The sequence below is a fragment of the Euprymna scolopes genome, chromosome 6 (genome assembly GCF_053919585.1).
Source record: "Euprymna scolopes isolate OS-2025 chromosome 6, ASM5391958v1, whole genome shotgun sequence".
NCBI lineage: Eukaryota > Metazoa > Mollusca > Cephalopoda > Sepiida > Sepiolidae > Euprymna > Euprymna scolopes.
This window is the reverse complement of record NC_136487.1, coordinates 143,076,207-143,088,668: the sequence shown is the minus strand read 5'-3', so window position 1 is coordinate 143,088,668 and position 12,462 is coordinate 143,076,207. Positions and strand designations below refer to the sequence as shown.

The following is a 12,462-nucleotide window of genomic DNA, read 5'->3' as shown; positions in this document are numbered from 1 at the left end:
CTCAAATTTATTTCATGTAAATTATCATGTAATTTCAGGAGAAATCATTAATCGGCAATCATGTAGTATACTTAACAGCTGAAAAATCGAAAAATTATGGCAAATAACTTTTAGCAAGCATAACAATATTCAATTTCTCTATCAATCTTCATAGTTTTAAAATGTTGCAATTTATCGTTAATTTATCTCTGTGTATGCTATCGCAACTTTAACTTGGGCAAGCACAAGTGAAAAAATAGTCGTTTATTTATTTGGAGATTATTGCTAATTTTAGACTTAAAGGTTAGCCAAAATGTCTTACACTATTAATAACCCTTAGTCCGAAGGTGAACTTGTCAGTCGAACTTAGGGTTAGTGATAAGGTAAGTATTTTTAACTATTTTACTGTTAGACACCAGGGTCGTTTTTTTAACGTGGAGAAAAGGAACAAAAATAAAAATTGTCTCAGTCATGAAGGATTTCTCCTCCACTAACAGAGAACAAGAAATTGCAGCATCTGAAGAACAGATACTACACTTTGAGATATTTATTTGCTCCCCCACCGAGCAAATTAGACACAAGGCCGATTTTTAAAGTGAGGAGTGAAGGGGAAATGGGGACCAGCTCCCCGGGGAGTATGGGAGCTGGATAGTGACAATTGATATGAAGGGTTGCCCCTACATTGACCAAGGTCTTATATGTGAGGTCGTCCCCATATATGGTCTTTGCTTGCAGTATCTGCCGGAACAGATTGTATTTATTTGCTTCCCCACTGAGCAAATTAGGCACAAGGCCGTTTTTTAATGTGGAGAGAGAGGGAGGGGGAGGGAAAAGGGGGCCAGCTCCCGATGGGTGGGGAATGGGAGCTGGATAGTGACAATTGGTATGAAGGGTTGCCCCTACATTGACCAAGGTCTTATATGTGGGGTTTCCCCCACATATGGTCTTTGCTTGCAGTATCTGCCGGAACAGATGGTATTTATTTGCTCCCCCACCGAGCAAATTAGGCACAAGGCCAATTTTTAATGTGAGGAGTGAAGGGAGGGGGAAGGGAAAAAGGGGACCAGCTCCCGAGAGGTGGGAAATGGGAGCTGGTTAAAGGTCAGGTATGTGGGGTGGCCCCCACATCTGGTCTTTGCTTGCAGTATCTGCCGGAACAGATACTACACTGTGATCTTGACCAAAAGGCCAATTCACTGTTTAATAAAAAATAGTAGCCTTCAAATCCAATGTAAGCAAGTTCTTGTTGAGCCGTCCTCATAAATAATCAAATTCTACCCAATTTACACTATTAACGATTACTAAACTACCACCTTACATTCATTAATCCTTATCCTCGAGTTACCTGCGGACCTTAATAAGTGGTGAATCTCAAGTAAAAAGAAAAAATTATTTAGGTATAAATTAACAATTATATGCATAAGTCATTCATGCCATATTGTTACTACCTCCAAAAATAGAATATCTTATATTGAAATAAACTTTTAAACACTTTCAGAAGACTAAAAAATAAATACAGAGCGATAGAAAAGTTTTTTCTTGCGTATTGTAACAGTTATTTGTTATTTATTTTTCCACCTCTAATTTGCGCCGTTAAGTATATTACATCATTGCTTATTACTCAGTATGAATTGAGGTAAACAAATCACATTAATAGGAAACTAATTATTATGGTTAATTATTTTATGAAAAATCTAATTGATTTCGTTCATTTCAGGAATTGTATACGACATGACACGATCGTTTGCGTTCGTCTTCAATCTGGATGCAGCGTTTGTTTCCGTGGGAATCCTCTTATCATTTGGACTCGTATATGCACAAAGGAAAGGAAAATTTTACAACTAACGTGAAAATAACTGATTATTTCCTTTCTAGCCAACAAACATGGTCATCAGAAATAAAATAATACCAAAATGTTCTTTTCGTTAAAATGGAAAGAGAAAATGCATCGACAATTTTTATATATCACAATAAAATTTATTCACATTAAAACTATTAACTATCTGAATTTTAAGTTTTAGAAGCCAAGAAACATATATACGTCTGATCTAGCTAAAATTTTGCATGTACAATGATTTATATCTCTACGGGTTATGTGGCAAATTACAGCTCTGAACTAATTGTGGTTTCTGTTTTACAGGTGTTTGAACTGAGTCAGGTGTGAAATGGGGCCTGTTAAATGTCGAGCAGTAATCCGGGTTTTGTATTTGAAAGGACGCACACCACAGGAGACTTTTGATGAAATGAAAGAAACTTATGGTGATAATGCCTTCAAAGAAGGCAAGGGTGCAGCCCTCCGCTGGCAAGGTCATGCTCACAGTCTTCTGGAACCGGGACGGAGTAGTGATGACAGATTTCCTGGCAAAGGGTACCACAATTACAGGAGTCTATTATGCTTCACTTTTAAGGAAATTAAGGGAAGCTATCAAAATCAAGAGGTGGGGCAAGATCAGCAAAGATACCCTCCTCCTGCAGGACAATGCCCCGGTTCACAACTCGCATGTCGCCAGATCAGAAGCACGAGCATGTGGTTATGACATCCTGCCCCATCCCCCCTACTCTCCTGAGTTTGCACCCTCTGACTTTCACTTCTTCCCAGCCATGAAGTTGTTTTTTGAAAGGAAAGCGTTTCCCAGATGATGCAGCCTTGCTTTCTGAAGTCACGTCGTGGTTGGAGGACCAACCTGGGGTGTTCTACAAAAACGGTCACTAGAGTTGCATCAAACGATGGGAGAAATGCATAACTCTGGGTGATTCCTATGTAGAGAAAGACTAATAACTGTGCCAAGTTTCGTTGCTCTACTACTATGGGATGTGGGTTAGGGGCATTACTTATTGCACGCCCCTCATAGATATTAGGTTAAGAAAAAAGTTCTTGCAGAATTTTAAATTTTAATTTCAAGTGATGTATTTTCAAATAAGTTTTTGTTATAATACCTTTACATTATATATAATTTTAAAGACCGTTTGTCACTCTATCTAATCGTTTAAATTACAATCGTTTTGAAACAATTATGTCTTCTTTTCAAAACGTTGAATTCAAAATGGAAAAAAAGCAAATTTGCACAACTTTCTGTTTCAATTCAAGCTAGGCCGAAAAGTTGCTGAAACAGCTCACGATATCAACAAAGCGTTTGATCTAGGAACCACTACTGCACACGCAGTACAATGGTGGTTTACATTCACTTATATATACATATAAGCACGAACGCGAGAAATAAAATACCAAAATGCTCATTCTGACAAAATGAAAAGAAATTATACATTTTTCAAACAAATCAATGAAACATTGAGAAAACGAGGATCATTTTTTATATAAGAATAAAATCCATTTACATTCAAACAAGGAACTATTTACATTTATAGGTTTTTGGATGCAAAACAACGCATATATATATATATATATATATATATATATATATATATATATATATATATATATATATATATATATATAATTTAAAGGAGATTAGAACAATAGTCTAAAGAGCAGAGTGTATTTTAATGTAATAGTGAAATTACTAGTTTAATTAAAATACAGGAAAGAAAAAATGCTCGTTGTAATTTAGATATATAATAAGCTCGATAGGTAAATATCCTAGAGCTAATTTCATATTTAGTAATGTGATTGATAATTTAAAAATCAAATTATAATTCAATTAAAAATCCGTTTCATAAGAAGGAACAACAACAAAATCAATTATTTGTACGATCGTTTCGGAAAACAGTGTAGACATCAAGTTACGGACAATAATAAAAACATGAAATGCAAGGTACACTCGCATGCACACCCATACACATATACATATACACACCCACACATAAATCAGAATCGACACATTAAAACACACACACGTGCGCGCATACAACCACACACAGACATAACACCCCTATCTCTAATACAACACACTGAACAACACCAACCCTACTTAACCTCGAAACCAACAACACTAGGAAACACCTAGAACCATAGTATAATATCTGTTCCAACACCTCGCTCCCTCCTCAGTCAGTGGAGGAGAACCCCCTCATGACTGAAACAACTATCATCCCTTCTATCATCCCCCTCCCATACGTATACCCCCTCCAATGCCCCCCCCCCCTCTGGGGAACAAAATCTTCCCCACACTAGGAACCGATCCTGGGTCTGGCCATACCCACATGGGGAGACAAATAAATAGAAACATTAAAAAATCCCCTATTTTAAATACACCCCTCTTTCTAAACAAACACAATATAAGGAATACCCGAAAAGACTAAAACGAAAAATCACAATACTGAAATCCAAGAATCTAAAAAATAAATATCAAAATAGAATGAAAGCACCCCTACCCTTATTTCAGAAGAGTTATCCCCCCCTCCCCACACATACACATTAGTAACGACCTCGGATCACAGCCGCCTTCCTAAGGAAGCAAATAACCCCAAAATACTATAAAACAATATACACATTCCCAAACCAATAAAAGCAAACACACACACGCATACACACACACACACACACACACACACACACACACACACACACACACACACACACACACACACACACACACACACACACCCTACCTCACCCTAAAGGAAAAGAAAAAAAACATTAGGAGAAAGAGATAGCGACTACAGCCAGGCCAACGGTCTCCCTCACAAGCCCAATAAAAGAGCAATAAAAATTGAGCATGCCAATCAATAATAAACACTTACAAGCCTCCACCCCTTGGAAAAACTTCAAATTAACTACGAAAATCGCTATTTTTAAATCTCCAACACATTTGAAAATAATTGCTGACGAGGACGCATCACAGAACGTCTGAAACGCGCGTAAAAACGATTTCAATGACTTAAAAATATTATTACAATGATCCAAACATAATTCTCAATGAAAAACCAAGACACGGAATAGTAAAATAATGTTAAAAAATACACATTGTTGGTGACTACTCCCTTATTTAAATATATATACATATATATATATACACACATATATATACATATATATATATATATATATATATATATATATATATATATATATATACAGATATAAGAGTAAACTTTTAATAAAAAAATGTAAAAAAACACTTTGAAAAAGAATTAAAAACATATTTAATCTGAAAAGGAAACACTTCATAAGTGGATAGTCCTTAATCCGCAGAAGTTCGAAGAGATACTTTCCTTCTTATAAGAAGGTAGGAATTAGCAAAATGCGGGATCGGATTTTGCATACAAAAATATTTGATGAAACAACAAGTCAAAGATCTTACTTGATAACAAAAGGTGAAGCAGAGGGAATACGGTGAAGAAAAAGGTGATTACACGTGAATGGATAGTCTGGTGAAAGGTAAATAATCCAATGACGGTAAAATCCAAAAATATAACTCCAAAAAAGGTAATTGAGTGTCCATTTGCACAAGTAAAATCCAAGGAAATCACGTAATTGGAAGATGGTCCAAAATAATCCAAAAGGCCGAAATCCATGGAATAATTCACATATATGTACAAAGAAAAGAAAAGGGGAAAATTCCAATAATATTAATAAAAGAAAAATAAGATGTGCTTTTATATACACATATACATATATACATATATATATATATATACATATATATAACACACATAAATATATATATATACATATATATTATACACGTATATATACATATATATATTATACATATATATATACATATATATTATACATACATATATATACATATATATTATACATATATATTATACATATATATATACATATATATTATACATATATATAAATATATCTACATATATATTATACATATATATATATATAAATATATATACATATATATTATACATATATATATACATGTATATTATACATATATATTATACATATATATATTATACATATATATATATTGTACATATATATATTATACTATATATATACATATATATATTATACATATATATATTATACATATATATTATACATATATATATTATACATATATATACATATATGCATACATATATATTATACATTTATAAATATATATATTTATATTTATATTATACATATATATACACATATATATTATACATATATATATTATTATGCATATATATACATACATATATATTATACACATATATATTATACATATATATATGCATATATATATTCATATATATTATACATATATATACATATATATACACATATATATTATACATATATATATACATACATATATATTATACATATATATATACATATACATTATACATACATATATATACATACATATATTTATACATATACATATATATACATATATATATATGCATATATATACATACATATTATACATATATATATACATATATATTATACATATATATATACATATATATTATACATATATATTATGCATATATATATACATATATATTATACATATATATTATACATATATATACATATTATACATATATATACACATATATATTATACATATATATATATATATATACATACATATATATTATACATATATATATCTCCATATATATTATACACACACAGACATATATATATATATATATTATACATATATATATATACATATATATATATATATATACATATACATTATACACACACAGACGTATATATATATATATATATATATATATATATATATATATATATATATATATATACAGGGTGATCCCCCCAAAAAAACAAAAGCTAAATGGAAGCCATCTAGAACATATGCTGTAGAACGGAGGAAAAAAGGCCAAAGACCCTAGTGTTTTGATGTGATGTTTTGAATATAATAAAATAGTTATGACCAAAGTTTCATTTCATTTAGACAAAACACTAAGAAACAGGGCCTAATTAGAGTTGGGGCCCGTTTTTGGGTCACCTTGTATATATATATATATATATATATATATATATATATATATATATATATATATATATATATATATATATATATATATATGCGCGCGCGCGCGCGTGTGTGTGTGTGTGTGTATACATATATATCCGAGGAAAGACGGTAGAGAGATACGATGTCAAAATACACAAATAAAATTATATGTACGCATGTGTAAATCTCGTTCTCTATATATGTAGATATATATATACAGATAGATAGATCGATAGATAGATAGATAGATAGATAGATCGATAGATAGATAGATAGATAGATAGATAGATAGATAGATCGATAGATCGATAGATAGATAGATAGATAGTCAATAATGCATTTATGAAATAGGTCCTTAATTGCGAATCTTTGGCTGCATTTTCTGCAATGTTGACGATGATAATAAGATTACGACTTGAAATTCTATCATTTTGCTTCTTTGTCCAAGTGTTAACATCTTGTGAAATGTCCAAAGCCGCGGAAACAAGTAACCCAATTCTGTTGCTGACTATTTGACAAATTTTCCCGTTTTTTGGGCATAGATGGTTCCACATGATAAAATGGTGCCTAAGAAGGCCAAAGCAAAATCCATGTAGAAGATTACTGGAAAAGAATGCGTCGCATCGTAAACAATTCCTGAAATGAACATAAAAATAAAAGATTATTTAGTTATTAGCAGGACCCGTGGAAATTCCACGAATGAGAAATGTGATATATATATTTAACTAACAAGTATTTTTCAGAGAAGCGCAGTAGTTGTTTTTTAGACAGAAAACTAATAACATGCAGCAAATCTGATTTTATTACCTTTCTATAAAATAGTGTCCATTATATGTTAAATATGGAACTGATATAAATCAGTTAAATTAATAAATACTAATAAATACTCAAAAAGTAATATTGTGCTACATAGTTCAATAAGAAAAATAAAATCGCATTGTAAAACACAATCTGTAATTAACTCTTTCAGCCCAGCTACCTTTGGTAAACGATGTTCTTTTTTGCCCTGTTTCTTTCGAATCTTCCCTTTTATATGTAACATTTCACTTACTTCCTTCTTTGGGGAAGAAGCGCTACATGTTAAAATTACTACAAGTTCGTTTCTCACACTATTACAACAAAGATCATATATTATTATAATGGTATTAAAAAACCAGGCTACATCAAAGGGGAGTAACACTCATATTCTTGTCCAGGTTTGCTAAATTGTCCTTTATAAAGCCAGCATTCACAAATTTGGTTCTTTTGAAGCAGTTTGGCCTTTACAAATTGTATTTGGTCTTTTTCAAAGATTGAGGTAGAGACTAAGGAAAGGACAAACAGAATACTACAGAGTGGAACAATAAAATTGTAGCCCTAGAGAAAATAACATGATTCCATTTCCGTTTGATGAAAACCGTTTTTTTTTTTGTTGTTTTTTTTTGTGGCAAACCAGTTGTGTACAAATCCAAGAACGATAGGAGCCTTCTATCATGTCTGAAAGTAACACAATATTTAATGAGTGAGATTGGGGATGCGCCGCTGTACGACTCATGCTCCCTACCGATCCAAGGCAATCAGGTGGCCGCTGGTAAAACCTGAGTGTGGCAGCAGGACTCGGCGCTAACCCACTGATCCAAAAAGATCCAGACTTGTCTTCAGAAGGAGTGCTACACGAATTTGTACCCTTCTCTCATTAGTCCCCCTCCTCCTCCGACCTGAACCCACTGGACTACATCGTTTGGTCATATGTCGAGAACATCACCAACATGACCTCCCACAACATCAAAGCTTGCCTAATTGTTGCCGAGTATTTGCCGAGCTCCTGCTGGCGCTTGTAGATAAGGCATGCTTCCAGTTCTGATTGAGGCTGAAGGCGGTTACATTAGATAGATGTCAGCTCTACTACATGATCAAGTTACCTGAATTGATTTTTTCAATAAAAGTTTTAAAATAAAGTTCCAATCTTGTTTTCTTTAGGGCGACAATTTTATCGTTCCGCCCAGAAAAGTAATCGTGGTTAAAAGTGATCAAGGGAGGTAATTCAAAGCTGAAGTAGTAGAGTTGTCTCCCTTCTTGCGACAAGATCAATTGATCTGAATAATAAAAAATTAGCTGTATATGCTCGGATCAATTAGTTTAAAATGTAGCTGGTAATTTAAATTTAAAGGAATTATTTAAATAAAAATTATTTAAAAGCCGTTGACAAAGTTAGGGGCAGCTTTTTTCCCGAGACAAGTAGATTATATTTATTTTTTCGAGAATAACGAGATTGGGGTTCAGACTCGAAAAAGTTGTAAAAAAAAAAACAAAAAACAAAAACAAAAACAAATATATAACAAATAAATGTTATCAAAGGCAAGGTAAGTTACTTTTTTACCTAACTGGATATGTTTTTAGTGTTTTGGAAAATTAAAAATGACTTTCTGTTTAGAAAAATGAGTTAAAAATAAAAAAAATATATATATACAAAATACTATTAGAAACTCACTCAACATATATTCCCGTGACATAGGCTGACATATATTCGGTGGGTTTTTAATAGTATTTTATATAGTTTTTATTTTTAACTCATTTTTCCAAACTTACCGTGTTTAAAAGAGAGTCCGCCACCATTTTTAATTTTCCAATACATCAGTAAACACTTTATGTTTTTCGAGCTTAATAAACGTCACATTAAATAAAAATACTAAAAAATTATCCATCTAGGTAGAAAAGTAACTTATCTTGCCTTTGATAACATTTATTTGTTATATATTTGTTTTTTGACAACTGTTTCGAATCTATGTGTACAGTAATATAAACTCCGAGATTGAGTTCAATGAGTGAAACAAATAAGCCAACACGAAAAATGACTGAAACCTGTTTGCTATTTATATGGCAAAAAAGATAAACGCTTTCTGTCTCGGGAATCTAATATTAATAAAGGAAAAATGATTGTTTAGGGAAATGAATAATATATAATAGATGAATGATCTCTTTATTATTAAAACTTTCAGATCAGATTTCATATAAGTTCCTATTTACTTTGCCTCCCACGGGACAGAGCTAGACACCGGGATCGTTTTTTAACATGAGTAAAAGGAACAAAAATCAATATTGTCTCAGTCATTGAGGATTTCTCCTCCACTAACAGAGCAAGAAATTGAAGTGTAGCATCTGAAGAACAGGTACTACACTTTGATCTTGGCCCGAAGATTCCATATATGTTCCCGAGTGTGTATTTCTCGCCGGTATGTAACTTTTAAAATAGCAACTTTAATTTTTGGAATGACTATTAATCATATATATTGAACTAAAAAATAACAGAAAACTAATAATTCACGCGGACTTAGGATTATTCGTAATTTTAAGAGAGTTTTCTAGGGAGTACTTGACATTTGGACTAAGGGTAAATGGTAGGGTTAAGGTGGTGTTTTAAGAGGAGGTCTTACCATTCGGATGTAGAATTAGTGGTTCGGTTAAGGGTTTGATGGGGCTTGACTTAGGATTAAGTATCATTATATTTTGTCAGTAATATTTATTTTTTATTATTGAAATTAATTTCACAAGATTTTTTCAACATTGACTTAAAACTACACCAAATTTATCAGCCATAGAAAAAGAAATGAAACATGATTAGCAGCCCTAAAATGCTAGAACGGCTTATGAAGTTGGGATCCTTTTACATTAAATGTATATGCAAAACAGATCTATTCCATATATATTATTTAATTGGAATTCATTATTGAGATGAGTATTATTTATTAATTTATTTATTGCGGACTTTTATCCTCATCTTTCTTAGTTGTCGTTTCCATGACGTTTCGGCCAACTATTCCTCTGGCCTTCGTCAGGTGGTAACCGTGACGGGATAGGAAGTCCGAATCTACTAACTGCACCCTCAGCAATTACTGGCTTCCATAGTTGTTGCTGTCTAACCACATTTTGGCCAATTAAGCCTCTGGCTGGTTTTGGGTAGGATTAAAACCACTATCTTCAGACAATTCTCACCTGGAATCATAGAGATTTAACATCCTTATCAACTGCGTCACAGGCACTGAAGGGCGAACAAGGTTGGATTTTTTGATCTTATTTGATCCACGTTTATTTATTTATCTGATCTTCCATGGTCATGAAACAACAACTATGTAAAGCAGTAATTGCAGTTAGGAAATTCAGAGTTCCTATCCCGTCGTGGTTACCATTTGACAAAGGCCAGAGGAATAGTTGGCTGACATGTTGTGAAACAACGACTAAGAAAGATGAGGCTAATAATCCACAATAAATTAATTCTAATCTTTTAAAAATGTACTTTGTTTTATCTTCTTGTCGAATTGAAAAATTACGCAATTCAAAGCCCAAAAAATTTAAAATAGATTTATATATGGACGCTGTAAATATTGCTTTGCTGGACGTAACTTTCTTGGTGCACATTGTTTTGTTTTTCATTAACTATTAATTGAATTTTCATTGAAATGATAAAAAAGAAAACTATACCCAATTTATTTTTTAATTATATAAATTATTTATAAATTTAAGAGTTAAAAATCACTCAAAAAATATTAAAAATGTAAATTATTTTCATGAAAACAATTTTCAATCCAAAATTACTTAGCTATCACATTTACTTAAATAATTATTATTAAATGGAAAATTATGTAAAATTGTGGAGAAAAGCCATTCGTAAAAAAAGGGCAAAATAAAATTTGGAAATTCAAACTTGTTTCTGTGTGGGAGGGGGGAGAGAAAGAGAGATAGAAAAGAAGAGGAAGTAACAGATTAATGCAGGGAGAGAAAAAGTTACTGATCTTACTCTCTCTCTCTTCCTTTCTCTCTCTCTCTATATATATATGTGTGTGTGTGTGTGTGTGTGTGTGTGTGTGTGTGTGTGTAAAGATCTTTTGAAAACAGACCTAAAATTTTTAGAGAAGATAATTATTTCGAGTAAAATACAATGTGCCTTAAATAAGTTTCCAGACTTATTTTGTTTGGCAGTTTTATTGATAGTACACAAATGAAACTCTAGTCTTCTTTGAAATAATCTCCTCCGGCTGCAATGCACTTGTTATACCGTTCTAAAAACTTCTGGAAGCCCCCATGGAAGTCCTCTTGTGTGAGCATGTCAATGACCCGCGTCTTTCCGGCCATGGTTCGGGTCTTTGGTGTAGTTTCTAGTGAGGGCCACATCATGCCACCTCACATCTTTGAAGTCGGCTTGAAGTATCAAAGTGCACCTGGATGTGCTGAATAGCGTGGTGATCCCTGGTGCAATCAGTGACCGCTGGTATACCCTGCATGTGGGAGCAGGACCTGGCCCACAAGTCCAAAGAGACCCAGGCTTGGCTTCAGAAAGAGTGATAAGACTTTGTACCATTCTCTCACTGCCCCCTCCTCCCCGACCTAAACTTGCTGGACTACTTCGTTTGTTCATACGTTGAAGACATCATTAACATGACCTCCAACAACACTAAAGCCAGCCTGATCTTTGCCATCCCCCGAGTAATTGCTAACTGGCATTTGTGAAAAAGGCATGCTGCCAATTCTGTAACCATATTGAGATGGTGATTGAGGTTAAAGGCGGCTACATTGAATAGATGTCAGC

General features: G+C 32.7%; 2 protein-coding genes across 3 annotated transcripts in view; one reads left to right on the top strand and one right to left on the bottom strand.

The window, feature by feature from the left end:
* LOC145278016 (monocarboxylate transporter 9-like) overlaps positions 1-1,971 on the top strand; it is a 59,449-nt gene extending 57,478 nt beyond the window's left edge. The window contains exon 9 of the mRNA XM_080130208.1: positions 1,697-1,971. Within this exon, the coding sequence (XP_079986334.1) occupies positions 1,697-1,824 (128 nt within the window). The 3' untranslated portion in view covers positions 1,825-1,971. The remainder of the gene's footprint in view (positions 1-1,696) is intronic.
* Positions 1,972-6,982: 5,011 nt separating this feature from the next.
* The window catches only part of LOC145278335 (monocarboxylate transporter 9-like), a 93,295-nt gene continuing 87,815 nt past the window's right edge, over positions 6,983-12,462 (bottom strand). For both annotated transcript variants that reach the window (XM_080130627.1, XM_080130626.1), the window contains exon 9: positions 6,983-7,535. In XM_080130627.1, the coding sequence (XP_079986753.1) occupies positions 7,408-7,535 (128 nt within the window). In that variant the 3' untranslated portion in view covers positions 6,983-7,407. The remainder of the gene's footprint in view (positions 7,536-12,462) is intronic.